Raw genomic sequence first — 18,331 nt, 5'->3', positions numbered from 1 at the left:
CTCACCCCCCTAGTATACCTTGTGCCTGAAGCCAGTCTCAAATTGATCAATGTTTCCGATAGTTTTCAAACATCGGAACCACTATTTTTTTTTAAACAAATCTTAAATATTTTTTGATTAAATAATTTTGGATCAGTTAAAATGGATGTTCCTCACCTAATTCACTTAAAGACAAAAAAAAAAAAAAAAAAAAAGTCAATTATGTGGTTAACAGATTTTGATTTTATATTTGTGGGATACATAAATAGACAGCACTAACCACAAAGCTTTGGCATGCATGACTGAGACAGTGAGTAGTCACTTCAGTGTTGCATTTGCCATTAAGCTTTACACAATACAAAAACACCTAGTTTTAAATGTAGAAATTAGTCCAGTCTAGAAGTGTTCCAAACAGTTTTATTAAGACAAACTATGACAAGTCAGATATTTAAGTGCAGTATGTAAGTGAGCACTGGTATAACAATACTAGAAAACCTCACACCATAACTTTCCAGTACAATACAACAGTAACAGTAAGAAGACTGGACTAGTGAAAGGTTTCTTCATTATCCAAGCAGACTGTGCAATATGCCTGTCTACAAAGTTACAGCTGATAGACATACAGGAGGGGGAACACTGGTGGGATTAGCTTTGCAATGCTGGCAGTCTTCTCAGACAGGACTCAGTTCTCAGCTTCATCTTTAGATTCTTTTCCCTTTCTTATCTCTTCACCTTTCTTCTCCTTAAGAAAATGTAAAGTTAATTACCTGACTACCAAACATCCTTAGTTATCAACAGCAGCCAAAATATTCAATATCCAGCAGTGATTGCAAATTACACAACACAGGCAGCTGGGGACCTGGTTTTTAAAACAGAGGGTCCAGCAGGATACGCTGTGTGTTCTGTGTCTGCAGCAGCGTCTCCCCAACCAATCGTTGCCAATAGCTATTGGTTCAGGAGACGCTGCCGGAAGCGAATGGTTGCTGTGGACACACAATCAGCATGCCCTGCAGGCCCACTCTCAACCAATCTCTGCAGCAACTCAGACTTATCTAAGGGGCTGCTGTCTGCGATTTAACAGCAGGACCAATGGAAGCACTGTCTGCTGTGACCAATAGAAGATCACCTTTACTTTATATGCAGTCAGGAAGCACCACTGAGTCCACGTGACTGTCCCCGCCCCCAGTGCTATGTATAGTAGCAGACAGTACTCAGCCAGCTACCCGAGCATCAGGTAGGGACAGGAGTTTCTGGGTCAGATTATTCTATAAAAAGGAGCAGGTGTAAAAGATTAGCAAGATTGCCAAGGGTGCAGTATTCCCCTACTCCATTTGGTGCTGGTTATAGACTGGGATGTGGTAGAGGCTACTCTATTACCACACTGTTGCTTGAATTGCAACCTAGAAGTGTATGCTGGTGTGCACTGAATAAAAGTATAGCTAACAAAAGGGCCCCCCATACACTTCAGCCACAATTCCCCATTCTGACCGCCAGCCCAGACTGCAAATTGGTGACCAAAATCGCTGATCCATGGACATAAACTGCCAGCAGCGATTGGTTCGGAAGATAGTGCCGGCAGTGCTTGGTTGTTGCGGACAGAACACACCACTCTCAACCAACCGCCTCCAGCAGTGTCTTATTCAGTTGACAACCAGAAACCACCTCCTTCCCTGCCCACCAGCATACTTCCTGGCTCTGCATCCATTGGCACCAGCACTTCATCCCATCTCTCTGCATGCACACAGGAAGGAGCAAAAGGCGTACAATGACCAGGCGGGGGGCTCCCACCAGGAGGAAGGAGGTAACCACTTCCCCAACCACTATCTACTCCTACACTCTTCCCTACCTCCAGTACTGCCCCAGCTGCCTCCCTCCCCCAGTATTGCCTGCCCTAACCCTTCCTTGTCCCCCATTACTGCCCTAGCTGCCATCAAACCTTACCCCCTCCCTACCCCCAATACTGCCCCAGCTGCCATCTACCTTTGCCCCCTCACTGCCCACAGTACTGCATGCCCCTAACCTCCCCTCCTTGCCCTCAGTACTGTGCCAGCTGCCATCTACTCTTGCCGCCCCCCCCCTACTCCCAGCACTGCCTGCTCTTACTTCCCTACTTGCCCCCCAGCACTGTTACAACTGCAGTCTTCACTTATCTCTCCCTACCCGTGGTACTGTTTGCCCTTACTCTCCTCTAGCCCAACTTCTCCCTGTCTATACCCCAGCTGCTACCTGCCCTCACCTCCATTAATATGTGATGGGGCAAACAGCGGAGTAGGACTACAAGTCAAGGGTCCCTGGGACACAATTTTTTTGCTCAGCGCGATCACTGTCCTGGCCTTCCCATTAGATGCCACTTACCAACTCTCGCAATCGCTCCAGTTTTGCAGCCATCTGGGCCTCTCTATTTTCTTTAATTGCTTCCATTTTTGAAGTTAGTTTCTCCTCAGCCATTTTGCTGAAGTTGTTGTTTTCCTCTTTAGCTTTCTGTAGAACCTCTTTCTCGTGCTCTCTCTTCTCAGCAAGCTGCTTTAAGATTTCTGCCTCATGTAACTGGTAAAGAGATTAATTGCACATTACCCCTCTGACATAGGAAATATGCAGTTCTCATTCATTGCAAGTAAAGATTTTCAAATGAAATCCTAAATCAAAATTATGCTAGCTGTAGCAGTCACTTTAATCCATTGTCCATTTTGGTTTTAAAGCTCACGTTATATAAAATGGCCCAAGCCATAAGAGCCAGACAAATTGTAAGTGACCCAGACTACTTAAATACCCTTTTCATTGGAAGTCAGGTACTTCAACCCAGTAAGCACCATTAGCTTGTATAATTTGACTTCCTATTTGCATTATCTATATACCATATTGCATTACCATTGACTACTGTTCTAAAAGCCACAGATTTGAATATTTAATGGAAAATGAATGTATTTATCCACTAGACATTAACTTTGCAACTTCTCAGGATAAACCATTCTACAAACAATGTACTGGTATATTGATACATGTTGGTGGCATTTATGAAGTACCTTAAATCTAAGGGAACAATCCAGTCCTCAGTTTAAGTACGGCTGTATGACGCACTTTCGGTACCACTGGACTTTATTTGCATCCCCATAGGGAATGCAAGTCCATAGTGAGACTGGGTGAGTTGCAGCCCTGTTGCAAAGGCAACCTGCCCTCTTAACTGCCAAATGGTGACGCTTCAGACAGTCACACCTCAGGATGCTCTGGGCATTTCTGTAATCACCGACAATTGTGACCATACCCCCATGTGACGTCACAAGGAGAGGGTGTGGCCTGCATTAGGCTCAAACAAAAATAAAATAGATATCCATCTCTCAAAATGGCCCTCGGCAGAAAAAAAAAAAAAAAAAAAAAGTTCCCCATCCCTGATGTAAAGTAACAGTCTGGCGTGGTCACAAATTATGCAAACACGCCAGCCAAGTGTTTAACCATCACTGTCCGGCAGGCATACATTTATATTATTTATTACTCCTGGGACCCATGATTTTGGGTCTAAGCTAGACGACCTAGGATTGACATAGTCCAGACAACCTTGTTTATTGACCCTTACTACTGACAACTAATTTCATGAGGTTTAAAGTCCCAGGGAGGTGATTCAATTGTTGCATGGGCATCGATAGTGATCTCCCAGTTTGGCAATTAGTGTTCTGGGCACTCATCACCCTCTTCACGCCCTATTAGACTGTAAGCGGCTAAGCCTGTCTAAAGTCCTTGTTAGGGCGCCCTAACCACAGGTTTCTTGCAGTTTTGCTCACACCTCCCTAAAGGTGCTAGCAGAAATGCTGGTGCCTATCGTCCTCAGACAGAGCAACAATTGGTTAAGCTATTCAATGCCCCCAGTGTGAATTAGTTTGCAGCTTGCCATCACTTGGTTTGAAGGATCAGGAACATGGCAAAGTACTGGCAATTCAAAAGTGGGGATTGAGAACCATAACAGCTTGGGGTAAAGTACAAACTACACAGGATGGTTAGACACTGGGTGAATTCAACTGAACACAACATGCCACCAGGCATCACCACAATGCCTGGCTGCAAACAGCCATATAAGGTAGAGCCAACACCACAAAGCCAGCAAGGAATACTCACTTGTCTGCTCCTCCCACTGGAGCCTCTGAGAATATAATTGCCTTCCCGGAGCCCGTCTACCAGGACACTTTGGGTTCTCTTTACAGACCCAGACAAGCAAGTTTGGTACAATGTCTAGCTGTGCAGCCGAACACATTAAATGCTCTACTGCACGCAAATCAAATGAACCATGCCCACTTTGCACAATTAGCATAGAAGCAAACTATCTCCATCACAAATTCCAGAAGAAATTTAGAACGGAGGCAAAGCAGCAATTTTCCTTTGATATACAAATGTTGAGTCAACAAAAACCTCCATAAACTGGAATAAAAGTTCAATATATAATATTACCAAGACTCACCTTGCGCCTCTCTTCTGCAGCTTCCAGCTTCTTCTGAATTTCTTCCAAGGAGCATTCCTTTTTCTTGGGAGAGGCAATTGAGAGATCTGGAGTAGCATCAGTAGAAGGAGGGCTCAGGATAAGCTCAAATGCCTGGCCAGAAGCACGTTTTTCCAGCTCTTTTACTTTGATGTCTTTCAAAAAAAAAAAAAAAAAAAAGTTAAATAATTAACAAACAATAGTTGAGAAGTTAACACTTTTCAAAAATAACCAATACACTAGGGAATTTAAAGGCGAATAATGATCAGAGCGCTACCAGAAACTGAGGGCAAAGGCACACAGCAACCAAGATCTTTACACCCCATAGTGGTGTGCAGATTTATAAGCGAAGATTGTCTACCCCACTAAACATTAAGGGCTGCAGCCAGCCATCAGTGATATCCAGCAACATAACTCAAAATTAACTCCCCTCAAAAATATTCTAAAGCATAGGAAGGCTTTAGAATATTAAATCAGAATAAGCAAACAAATCTAGTCAAGCACTAAAGATTTTATATGGTCAGTCACATGCTCAATTTTCAGCTCTGCAATTCATAGACAAGCTTGTTTCAGTTAGGTGATCAAATGCTGTCAGAACCTGTATTCATGCGATCATCGTTCGGAAAAACTGGTCTGTAGTATCTTACAAAATAGATTTAAAGCAACCATCTACTCCCAGTACTACAGATACTCTCCCAGATACACAAGAAACCCCATTTGCACTCAGATTAAAAGCCTGCTTATCAACTATAAATATAGAAGGGAGGTCAGATGAAGCAATGTAAGGGCTGCACAAATATTCTTCCCTCTTACCACTATTTTAAAGACACTTTAGAATGAAAGCAGGGGACTCAAGCAGGTTACACCCTGAGACGATGCTGGCACGATCAGTTTCCGTCCGAATCGGAACTACATTTCTGCCGCATCGCTCAGTGTGTACGACCAATATGAGTGCTCCTGCATGCGACATCGTCTGGTCCGCTGCACATTCAACCGGCTGATATTGCATGTGGTCCCATTGCAGATAATGAAGGATTGAACGAGAGATCGTTCCATCGTTAATTACCTCGTTCTGATGTGTACCTGGCCAGGATCAGATAGGTTAGCCCACTTTGCTCAGTATGTACCCAGCTTTATACTTTGATACGTTTAAAACCTTAAAAAAAAAATATCCCCCACGGTCACGCTTTACATGTGCAATGAAGCAACACATTATAAATGTGAAGCCAAATTAAGTTTTACTATGGACTAATCGTTCCCAAACTGCCACGGCACTCTGGGGTGCCTGAGGTTGGAGGTCCAGTACACAATCAAATTTTTGTTTGGTGTAATGTAAATATGTAGAAAAAGGAGCACAAACCTGTCACCCACTACATAACAGAACCCAAGAATGACTGGTATGCACAGCTTACTTCACAAAAAAAAAGTGAATTTCTCAATAAAGTTTGACTTAGGGGTGCCGTGAAAACTATTGATACTCTAGGGTGCAGAGAGTCAAAAAAAAGTTTGGGAACCACTGCTATAGACAATAAATTGGACACTCCCCTTGCTAAAAAAAAGTAAACCCCTCCCACTGTTCTAAAGTAACATTTCAATAATTCTACATTGACCATTGATTTAGGAACTACAATGTTCACTTTGTAACTTAATGTTACAATTAAGGCTTATATTTGTAGAACAAAACATTGCAACAAAAAGCTACATACATCTATATCTAAATAATCTATTTCACACCACCCACTAAGAAATTAACAAAGTCTTACCAGCGTCAGACATGACTGAAAGTGCAAGTGATGAGAGATGACCGGGTGCCTGGAAGCTACAAAAAGAAAAAGAGGCGTCACCACAGGATACATCAGCATGGCATACGGATGCTGTGGGCAGGGAGACAGCCAGCATCTTGATGCCCACAGCAACAGAGGACAGCGCTACCGGCGGTGTGTCACGTGAGAAGCGGGCGCGGCACCTGTCATCTACCACGAGGGTACCACAACACAAAGGAGCGCGCAGCACAGCCCACGTGACCCAGGGAGAGCGAGGGCACGGGGGGCGCAGCCGGAGCCTCTGCTATAGGGGCACAGTGCACAGGTAGCGCTGTGCGGGCAACAGACACCGAAAGGAGCCATTATGAAGACGGAGAAGCGGCCAGACACGCAGCGCCCACGAGGGGCGGGGCCAGACCAGCGGCAGCCAATGAGGAGAGAGGCGGCGCCAGACACTACACCTGAACAAAGCTGGGAGCGCGCCTATTATACCAGGAGCTACATGTCAGACATCACCACGCTGACCGCTACTATCGCTAGCCCTCATTCACTAGTATTGTGGCCGCCAGCCGTGGTGTGTATGTATGAGGGGGAGTGCGGGTCGCAGCCGCTGCTCCATTTTGCTACACCATGGTGCCGTTACACCCGGAATGTAACCGCTCACCAACCGATAAACACCCATACATTGAGCAGTAAGACAAACCGCACTATATACGTAAATGGCAAATACCACCCGTCATCTCACACACGGGAATGAAAGCAGCAGCAAGCACTAAAAAACAGCGCTAAATAACTTATCCTATGTCACCAACCCTTACAGATCCACATCTACCCCCGGCCCCATTCCCCGCTGCCGGGCACACACAAGATGCCGCTGCTATAGCCGCACACTGCCGCCCCGCGCCCTCACCTGTCTCCGCCGCTGCCGATGAATACCGCGCGCTCTCGCAGCTGCAACGAACAAAAGCGCCCACCTCAGCCACGTGACCCGCAGTGCGCCCTCACCATTGGTCGAGACATCAGCGGTCGCCCCGCCTCCCCCAAATCGGCGCGCGGGGGGCAGCACAAGACGATGAGCAGATGTCCCCCTTGTTGCTTCTTGCCGCCAATGTGTGTTGTTGCTCTAGTGACTGTGACATGGTGGCACAGACTGACAGTGAAACCACCCTAGCAATCCCTTCACTCCTCATTTTATGCCAGGCTAACTAGCAATGAGCAGTCATTTAACATAACATTTACCATGGTTGTAGCAATGCAATTATTTCAGTTGCTGTATGCAAATAGATAATATCGTGTACCTGCCTATTATTTCTACAGATTATTCTAGTATAATCATGAGCTGAACTAGTTAATGGGTTACATGTGAATTGCGGTGTCTGCATTTACTTCATGGCTAAATCTATGCAGATTCTGTTGTTAAATACAAGCACAGCATGTGCTTTGTGTAGTCGTGCACAGACAATACTAGATATGGAAAACAGAACTCTTAAAAGAACTGCATAAGATAGCATATTATAACCCCTTGTGGTATCACCTTTAATTCAGGGGTGTAAATACAGGAGGCAATGGATGGCATTCACCTCTGGGCGCCAGCCCTGAAAGGGTCACTCTGACCTCCTCCATTGTTCCAGGTTCTGCTTTATGCGTCCCAGAGAAGGAATAAGCAGGGAGCCCAGGAGCATAAGCGAAACTAGGCATTTGGTAATGGGTGGTCCCAGTTCCACGCCATTACCAGAAATGATGTTACCTTGGAAGTTTGGCACAGTGTTTTGTGATCATTATTTAGGCAGCAAAGACTTCTAGGGGTCTATTTAGCAACAGTGACGATGTTGCCCAGAATATTATCGAACAACATCGTCACAAGATTTTATCAATTATAATAAAATAAGTAAGCTATGCAGCAATATTTTGTGCAGGGACAGCGGTTGCGGTAACACGCTGTCCCTGCGAAGTCACAGAATCCCGAAAACAATCCCTTCAGTTTGTTCCTCTGCGCATGCTCAGTCATCCTCTCGGGAACAGTCTCCATTCCTGCTTGCTGTGACCGGCAATGGGGTAAGTACAGCTTCAGCCTCCCGAAATTGATTGATATGTGTATACAGGCTTTATACTAGCCTGTATACATGTATATTTATGTGCTTTTTTATTTAACATTTATATATAAATGTTAAATATAATAGCACATAAATATATATGTATACTGGCTAGTATAAAGCCTGTATACACTAGGGGTGAGCGGGTTCGGATTTCTGAAATCCGAACCCCCCCGAGCCCCCCCGATCCGAGTCTGATCCGAGTCAGGCTCGACTTTTCCCGCCTGACTCGGATCTGAAATCGAGGCAAAACGTCATCATCCCGCCTTCCGAGTCTCGCGGGTTTTGGATCCTATATAAGGTACCCGCGTCGGCGCCATTTTCTCACTCGGCTGTGGACAGTGAAGAGGGAGGGTGGGAGTTAGGGCTGTGTAGTGTAGTGTAGTGTAGTGCTGCTGTTGTCCACTACTTCAAAGTCCATAGGGGCTGGCTGTGTTGTGCTGTGCTGCTGTTGTTAATAGGGGCTGTGTCCACTACTTCAAAGTCCATAGGGGCTGGCTGGACTGTGTTGTGCAGTCAGTTCTCCATAGGGGCTGTGTCCACTCCAAAGTCCTGTGCAGTGTCCCAGTCCTAAAGGAGTGCTGTAGTGTTGTCCAGGGGGTGCTCTGTCCATCAGGGGTGCTCCCCCCAAGTGCTAAAAAAATAATATATTTTCTGTGTTTGTGAATTGTGTGCGCAGTAGCCGCACGTGCATCAACAAAGTAGTGCCAAGCGTGCGCCTGTGTCATAAGTAAAGGGCCGGCTGGCTTGACCGTTAAAGGGTGCTGTAACCCCCGAAAGTACACTCCAGTCCAAACCAAAAAAAAATTATTTTCTGTGTTTGTGAATTGTGTGCGCAGTAGCCGCACGTGCATCAACAAAGTAGTGCCAAGCGTGCGCCTGTGTCATAAGTAAAGGGCCGGCTGGCTTGACCGTTAAGGGTGCTGTAACCCCCGAAAGTACACTCCAGTCCAAACCAAAAAAAAATTATTTTCTGTGTTTGTGAATTGTGTGCGCAGTAGCCGCACGTGCATCAACAAAGTAGTGCCAAGCGTGCGCCTGTGTCATAAGTAAAGGGCCGGCTGGCTTGACCGTTAAGGGTGCTGTAACCCCCGAAAGTACACTCCAGTCCAAACCAAAAAAAAAATTATTTTCTGTGTTTGTAAATTGTGTGCGCAGTAGCCGCACGTGCATCAACAAAGTAGTGCCAAGCATGCGCCTGTGTCATAAGTAAAGGGCCGGCTGGCTTGACCGTTAAGGGTGCTGTAACCCCCGAAAGTACACTCCAGTCCAAACCAAAAAAAAAATTATTTTCTGTGTTTGTGAATTGTGTGCGCAGTAGCCGCACGTGCATCAACAAAGTAGTGCCAAGCGTGCGCCTGTGTCATAAGTAAAGGGCCGGCTGGCTTGACCGTTAAGGGTGCTGTAACCCCCGAAAGTACACTCCAGTCCAAACCAAAAAAAAAATTATTTTCTGTGTTTGTGAATTGTGTGCGCAGTAGCCGCACGTGCATCAACAAAGTAGTGCCAAGCGTGCGCCTGTGTCATAAGTAAAGGGCCGGCTGGCTTGACCGTTAAGGGTGCTGTAACCCCCGAAAGTACACTCCAGTCCAAACCAAAAAAAAAATTATTTTCTGTGTTTGTGAATTGTGTGCGCAGTAGCCGCACGTGCATCAACAAAGTAGTGCCAAGCGTGCGCCTGTGTCATAAGTAAAGGGCCGGCTGGCTTGACCGTTAAGGGTGCTGTAACCCCCGAAAGTACACTCCAGTCCAAACCAAAAAAAAAATTATTTTCTGTGTTTGTGAATTGTGTGCGCAGTAGCCGCACGTGCATCAACAAAGTAGTGCCAAGCGTGCGCCTGTGTCATAAGTAAAGGGCCGGCTGGCTTGACCGTTAAAGGGTGCTGTAACCCCCAAAGTACACTCCAGTCCAAACCAAAAAAAAAATTATTTTCTGTGTTTGTGAATTGTGTGCGCAGTAGCCGCACGTGCATCAACAAAGTAGTGCCAAGCGTGCGCCTGTGTCATAAGTAAAGGGCCGGCTGGCTTGACCGTTAAAGGGTGCTGTAACCCCCGAAAGTACACTCCAGTCCAAACCAAAAAAAAATTATTTTCTGTGTTTGTGAATTGTGTGCGCAGTAGCCGCACGTGCATCAACAAAGTAGTGCCAAGCGTGCGCCTGTGTCATAAGTAAAGGGCCGGCTGGCTTGACCGTTAAGGGTGCTGTAACCCCCGAAAGTACACTCCAGTCCAAACCAAAAAAAAAATTATTTTCTGTGTTTGTGAATTGTGTGCGCAGTAGCCGCACGTGCATCAACAAAGTAGTGCCAAGCGTGCGCCTGTGTCATAAGTAAAGGGCCGGCTGGCTTGACCGTTAAGGGTGCTGTAACCCCCGAAAGTACACTCCAGTCCAAACCAAAAAAAAATTTATTTTCTGTGTTTGTGAATTGTGTGCGCAGTAGCCGCACGTGCATCAACAAAGTAGTGCCAAGCGTGCGCCTGTGTCATAAGTAAAGGGCCGGCTGGCTTGACCGTTAAGGGTGCTGTAACCCCCGAAAGTACACTCCAGTCCAAACCCCAAAAAAATTATTTTCTGTATTTGTGAATTGTGTGCGCAGTAGCCGCACGTGCATCAACAAAGTAGTGCCAAGCGTGCGCCTGTGTCATAAGTAAAGGGCCGGCTGGCTTGACCGTTAAAGGGTGCTGTAACCCCCGAAAGTACACTCCAGTCCAAACCAAAAAAAAATTATTTTCTGTGTTTGTGAATTGTGTGCGCAGTAGCCGCACGTGCATCAACAAAGTAGTGCCAAGCGTGCGCCTGTGTCATAAGTAAAGGGCCGGCTGGCTTGACCGTTAAGGGTGCTGTAACCCCCGAGAGTACACTCCAGTCCAAACCAAAAAAAAAATTATTTTCTGTGTTTGTGAATTGTGTGCGCAGTAGCCGCACGTGCATCAACAAAGTAGTGCCAAGCGTGCGCCTGTGTCATAAGTAAAGGGCCGGCTGGCTTGACCGTTAAAGGGTGCTGTAACCCCCGAAAGTACACTCCAGTCCAAACCAAAAAAAAATTATTTTCTGTGTTTGTGAATTGTGTGCGCAGTAGCCGCACGTGCATCAACAAAGTAGTGCCAAGCGTGCGCCTGTGTCATAAGTAAAGGGCTGGCTGGCTTGACCGTTAAGGGTGCTGTAACCCCCGAGAGTACACTCCAGTCCAAACCAAAAAAAAAATTATTTTCTGTGTTTGTGAATTGTGTGCGCAGTAGCCGCACGTGCATCAACAAAGTAGTGCCAAGCGTGCGCCTGTGTCATAAGTAAAGGGCCGGCTGGCTTGACCGTTAAGGGTGCTGTAATCCCCGAAAGTACACTCCAGTCCAAACCAAAAAAAAAATTATTTTCTGTGTTTGTGAATTGTGTGCGCAGTAGCCGCACGTGCATCAACAAAGTAGTGCCAAGCGTGCGCCTGTGTCATAAGTAAAGGGCCGGCTGGCTTGACCGTTAAAGGGTGCTGTAACCCCTGAAAGTACACTCCAGTCCAAACCAAAAAAAAAATTATTTTCTGTGTTTAGCCGCACGTATATATCAAATCGATTTAACATAAATGGAGGACCAAACTTTCTCCGATAAAAATAAAATAGAGAAAGATCAAGAACCACTTCCTCCTAGTGCTGAAGCTGCTGCCACTAGTCATGACATAGACGATAACATGCCATCAACGTCGTCTGCCAAGGCCGATGCCCAATGTCATAGTAGAGGGCACATACAATCCCAAATGGCAAAGTTCAGGAAAATGACCTTGAAAAAGACATTTAAATCAGCTGAAGAGAAACGTAAACTTGCCAATATGCCATTTACGACACGGAGTGGCAAGGAACGGCTAAGGTCGATCCCTAGTATGTTCATGACTAGTGGTTCAGCTTCACATGACGATGGAAGCCCTCCTCCCACTAAAAAAATCAAAAGAGTTAAGCTGGCAAAAGCACAGCGAAGAACTGTGCTTTCTAAGAAGATATCACAAATCCCCAAGGAGAGTCCAAGTGTGGTGGTGGTTGCGATGCCTTACCTTCCCAGCACTGGACGGGAAGAGGTGGCTCTTTCCACCATTTGCACGCCCCCTGCAAGTGCTGAAAGGAGCACCCACAGTCTACTTGCTGATATGCAAATTGAAGATGTCACTGTTGAAGTACAACAGGATGAGGATACTGGTGTAGCTGGCGCTGAGGAGGAAGTTGGCGAGGAGGATTCTGATGGTGATGTGGTTTGTTTAAATCAGGCTCCGGGGGAGACAGTTGTTGTCCGTGGGATGAAAAAGCCCATCACGGTCATGCCTGGCAGAAGACCAAACATTCCACCTCTTTGGTCTGGCAATATTTCTATCCAAATCCGGACAACAACTGTCTTGCCATATGTACCATATGTAAAGGTGAAATAAGTAGGGGTAGGGACGTCAACCACCTAGGAACATCCTCCCTTATACGGCACCTGCAGCGCGTTCATAAAAAGTTACTGTCAAGTTCAGAAACTTTGGCTAAGACCGTAAGCAGTCCAGGGACACCTAAATCCCGTTGTCCTGTTGTATCCAAGCGCCTGCAAACCACACCGTCAACTCCCTCCTCGTCAATTTCCTCCTTAGTCAGGATCGGAAGTAGTCCTGCAGGCCATGTCACTGGCATGACTGACTCTCCTATCCGGGATTCCTCTGGAGGATCCTGCATTGCTACGCCTACTGCTGCCGCTGCTGCTGTTGCTGCTGCTGGGAGTCGTTCATCATCCCAGAGAGGAAGTAGGAACACCACTACTTTTACTAAACAATTGACCCTCCAACAGTCCTTAGCGAGGAGGATGAAGTACGACAGCAGTCATCCTGAAGCAAAACGTATAACTGAGGCCTTGACTGCTATGTTGGTGTTAGACGTGCGTCCGGTATCCGCCATTAGTGCAGTGGGATTTAGACAATTGATGGAGGTAGTGTGTCCCCGGTTCCAAATCCCGTCTAGATTCCACTTCACTAGGCAGGCGATACCGAGACTGTACAGAAACGTCAGAAAAAGTGTCCTCAGTGTCCTGAAAAATGCCGTTGTACACAATGTCCACTTAACCACGGACATGTGGACAAGTGGAACAGGGCAGACTAAGGACTATATGACTGTGACAGCCCACTGGGTAGATGTATCACCTTATGCAGCAACAGCAGCAGCATCACCAGTAGCAGCATCTGAGAAACGCCAGCTCGTTACAAGGCAGGCTACGCTGTGTATCACCGGTTTCAGTAAGAGGCACACCGCCGACAACCTCTTAGAGAAACTGAGGGAAATCATCGCCCAGTGGCTTACCCCACTTAGACTCTCCTGGGGATTTGTGATATCTGACAACGCCACCAATATTGTGCGGGCATTACATCTGGGCAAATTCCAGCACGTCCCATGTTTTGCTCACACAATAAACTTGGTGGTGCAGAATTTTCTGAAAAGCGACAGGGGCGTGCAGGAGACGCTTTGGGTGGCCCGAAAAATTTCTGGCCACTTTCGCCATTCAGCGACTGCGTGCCGAAGACTGGAGCGCCAGCAAACACTCTTGAACCTGCCCTGCCATCACCTGAAGCAAGAGGTTGTGACGCGGTGGAACTCAACCCTCTATATGCTTCAGAGGATGGAGGAGCAGCAAAAGGCCATACAAGCCTATACATCCACCTATGACATAGGCAAAGGAGGGGGTATGCACCTGACTCAAGCGCAGTGGAGAATGATTTCCGTGTTGTGCAAGGTTCTCCAGCCCTTCGAACTTGCCACACGTGAAGTCAGTTCAGACACAGCCAGCTTGAGTCAGGTCATTCCCCTCATCAGGCTTTTGCAGAAGCAGCTGGAGAAAGTGAAGGAGGAGCTAAGACGGAGCGATTCCGCTCGGCATGTGGGACTTGTGGATGAAGCCCTTCATTCGCTTTGCCAGGATTCCAGGGTGGTCAATCTGTTGAAATCAGACCACTACATTTTGGCCACCGTGCTTGATCCTAGGTTTAAAGCCTATGTGGTGTCTCTCTTTCCGGCCGACACAAGCCTGCAGAGGTGCAAAGACCTGCTGGTGAACACACTGTCAGCTGAAGCGGAACGTGACATGTCAACGGCTCCTTCTTCATTTTCTCCCGCAACTGGGGCTGCCAGGAAAAAACTTAGATATCCTAAGCAACCCGCTGGCGGTGATGCAGGGCAGGCAGGACCAAGTTTGGACATCTGGTCCGGACTGAAGGACCTGGCAACAATTTCTGACATGTCTACTGTCACTGCATATGATACTGTCACCATTAACAGAATGGTGGAGGATTACATCGGTGACAGCATCCAAGTAGGCATGTCAGACAGTCCATACCTGTACTGGCAGGAAAAAGAGGCAATTTGGAGGCCCCTGTACAAGCTGGCTCTATTTTACCTGAGTTGCCCCCCCTCCAGTGTGTACTCCGAAAGAGTGTTTAGTGCAGCCGGGAACCTTGTCAGCAAAAGGCGTAGGAGGTTGCTTCCACAGAATGTGGAGAAGATGATGTTCATCAAAATGAATTATCAGCTCTTCCAGGGAGACCAGCCTCCAGAAGGTACAGAGGGACCTGTGGTGGTGGATTCAAGTGGGGACGAGTTAATACTTTGTGAGGATGAGGATGTACACACTGAAGAGGGTGAGGAATCGGTGGATGAGGAGGATGAGGATGACATCTTGCCTCCGTAGAGCCAGTTTGTGCAGGGACACATTAATTGCCAGCTTGTTTTGTGGGGGCCCAAACGAACCAATCATTTCAGCCACAGTTGTGTGGCAGACCCTGGCGCTGAAATGATTGATTTGTTAAAGTGTGCATGTCCTGTTTATACAACATAAGGGTGGGTGGGAGGGCCCAAGGACAATTCCATCTTGCACTTCTTTTTTTTCTTTGCATTATGTACAGTTTGGGGCCTAGTTTTTCTAACTGCCATCCTGTCTGCCACTGCAGTGTCACTCCTAGATGGGTCACGTGTTTGTGCCGCCCACTCGTGTCGCTTAGCATAGTCATCCAGCTACCTCGGTGCAACCTTTTGGACATGAAAACACTATTGTGAGGTGTGAGGTGTTCAGAATAGACTGGAAATGAGTGGAAATTAAGGTTATTGAGGTTAATAATAGCATAGGAGCAGAAAAACCTACAAATTCTGTGATTTTAGCTGTTTTTATGCTTTTTAAAAAAAAAATACAGATCCAAAACACAAAACCCAGAACCCAAAACACGGAAGGGTGGTTTTGGCAAAACCAATCCAGATCCAAAACACGAAGAAAGATCCAGATCCAAAACCAAAACACAAAACACGAAAAGTGGCCGGTGCACACCCCTAGTATACACATATCAATACTTTTCGGGAGGATTAAAAGGCTCTAGACGACTTACCTGCATCCGATCAGCGTGCAGCAAGGATGGAGACTGGGCGGACTTACAAGATACTACAGGGACTTATGGGAAAATTTCCCTCTGTCCCTGCAGTTTTCGGGATTTTTAAGTATTTTCCTCTTATAACGCCATTCTAAAATGGCGTTAAAGAAAGTAAATATTTATAGAGTGATTTAACACTATGAGGGGAATTCAATTAGAGGTGAAAAGCCATATTCGCCTGTTTTTTTGTGAAAAATTTGCCTAAAAAAAAACATTAAAAGTAGCGAAAAAGACTTCTTGGGGGTCCACAAGTATGGGTCAGGTGTTTTTGGGATTGCAGGTGCATGCAGCAGGTGGATTTTTCACGGTTTTTAAAAGTTCACTTTAGAGACATAAAAACATGCTAGCACCTATTTTCAAGCACCCCAAATTTGACAGGACTACTTATTTTCACCAAAAAATACAGCTTTATGCCATTCTTCACCACTTTTACAAAAATGCTAATAGCAAGCAATTTACACAACTTATGTACGCAAAATAGTTTTATTAGGGCTATTAGTACACATCTATAGTGATTCCCTATGTTAGTGCATCTTTTTCTTGGGTACAGACTGATTTCCCCAATTCTTTCAGTACTTTTCACCTGTTCCGTATTCGCCTATTTCCGTGTTCGCCTGTTTTGCAATTGAATTAGGCGAAAAGCGGGGACGAGCACGGAATAAATTCGCCTCTGAAACAGGCGAATGAAGCGAACAGTCAGACAGGCGGAAACTTCGCCTCTAATTGAATATGGCTCTATTTGCTTTGCTGAATAGCAAAAAGTGTTAAAGCACTGTAGAGATCAATGGCTGATCCCTACAGTCTGGTACTCAGCGAGATGGGAATCAGTGGAGAAGACAATTGCGTTATCTTCTCCATTATCCCATTGCTGAATAGGAGAGTTTCATAAAAAATACGGAAATCATAGTTTCCGTATTTTTTATGTAAAAAAATATGAATGCTGAATAGACCACCTAATTTTATTCCAATTAGTGTTCCTGCCAGACCGGGGGTAGAGCAGGGAGCTGAGGTGCAAGCAGAGTGTTCATAGGCGCGAATGCTCCCGGTAAGGGGGTGTGGCTGACTGGGAGGGGGCGTGTCCTTATGACACGTCCCAAATTAGTCACTCTTGAGGACAGAGAAACTGAGGTGGAGTTACAAGGAGGGTGAAGGCAGAGCACTGAGGTGAAGTTAAGAGGAGGGTGAGTGTAGAGACACTATGGGCCATATTCAATATGAGGCAAAAAGTCAGTCCTTTTCGCCTATTTCAATTATCCCCGTATATCGCCGGTGCGAAAAGTCTTTGTTAAAAAACGGGGATAACTTTTCCCCATGCAATACATGGCGGAAAAAAGTGCAGAATTGGGGTTTAGGGGTGCAGGCTTAAAAAAAATAGTCTAAAAGATATGTGTTTAAAAAAGAAACAGGACGCCCCAAAATATGAACTTTAATTTTGGGGGTGAAAAAAACAAAATAGGGGACAAAAAAAAACACTTTAGAGACTTAAAAATATTCTTGCAGCCATTTTCATGTACCCCATATTTGATGGACATAGTTATTTTTCCCAAAAAAATTGCTAAATGCTATTCTTCATCTGTTCTTCACAGGCACATTTATGCACCTGCCGCGGCTATTTAAAAACCCGACTTCCCTTTAGCAGGCCAAATCAGAGGTACCCATAGTGATCCCCCATGTCAGGACATCTTTACGGGGGTGCCAGGATGATTTCCTGAAAATTGTTCCAGTTTCACCGTGTCCCATTTTCGCGTCCTTAGAAATTGGATACAGGGATAAGCGGGGACGTGCGCGATACTTTTCCACCTGCAAAACAGGCGAAGGAGGCGAAAAGTCCAGCAGGCGAAAAATCCGGACTTTTCGCCACAAATTGAATACGGGCCTGAGTGGGAGTTACAGGGAGGATGAAGGTAGGGACACTGAGGGGGAGTTACAAGGAGGGTGAGGATAGGGACACTGGGGGAGTTACAGGGAGGGTGAGGGCAGGGACACTGAGGGGGAGTTACAAGGAGGGTGAGCGTAGGGACACTGAGGTAAAGTTACGAGGAGGGTGATGTTAGGGACACTGAGGTGAAGTTACAGGAAGGGTGAGTGCATAGACACAGGTGGAATTACAAGGAGGGTGAGGATAGGGACACAGTGGGGGACTTACAGTGAGGGTGAGGGCAGGGACACTGAGGGGTGCCTACAGGGAGGGTGAAGGCAGAAGCACTGAGGTGAAGTTACAGGGAGAGTGAGGGCAAAGGCACTGAGGTGAAGTTACAGGGAGAGTGAGGTCAGAGGCACTGAGGTGAAGTTACGAGGAGGGTGAGGGTAGGGACAATGAGGTGAAGTTACAGGGAGGGTAAGTGCAGAGACACACTGAAGAGGAGTTACAAGATGGGTGAGTATAGGGACACTGGGGGACTTCCAAGGGAGGGTGAGGGCAGAGACACTGAGGGGTACCTATAGGGAAGGTGAAGGCAGAGGCACTGAGGTGAAGTTACAGGGAGAGTGAAGGCAGAGGCACTTAGGTGAAGTTACAGGGAGAGTGAGGGCATGGACACTTAGGGGGAGTTACAGGGAGGGTACTGAACCCATATATACATACACACTAGTCCACGGTTCTGCCGGCACTCA

General features: G+C 46.4%; 1 protein-coding gene across 1 annotated transcript; it reads right to left on the bottom strand.

Annotated features, from left to right (window-relative positions):
- Nucleotides 1–379: 379 nt before the first annotated feature.
- STMN1 (stathmin 1) lies at nucleotides 380–7,190 on the bottom strand. The gene is made up of 5 exons (XM_088442104.1): nucleotides 7,118–7,190; nucleotides 6,208–6,263; nucleotides 4,427–4,599; nucleotides 2,335–2,526; nucleotides 380–721 (listed from the first exon to the last, which is right to left on the bottom strand). The coding sequence occupies exons 2-5, from the start codon at nucleotides 6,218–6,220 to the stop codon at nucleotides 662–664; spliced, it is 438 nt and encodes a 145-aa protein (XP_088298230.1). The 5' UTR covers nucleotides 6,221–6,263; nucleotides 7,118–7,190; the 3' UTR covers nucleotides 380–661.
- Nucleotides 7,191–18,331: the final 11,141 nt, after the last annotated feature.

Source organism: Taudactylus pleione, unplaced genomic scaffold (genome assembly GCF_031769625.1).
Source record: "Taudactylus pleione unplaced genomic scaffold, aTauple2 ptg000305l, whole genome shotgun sequence".
NCBI lineage: Eukaryota > Metazoa > Chordata > Amphibia > Anura > Myobatrachidae > Taudactylus > Taudactylus pleione.
Note: the sequence above shows the minus strand (reverse complement) of the source record. Positions and strands in the feature narration are given on the sequence as shown.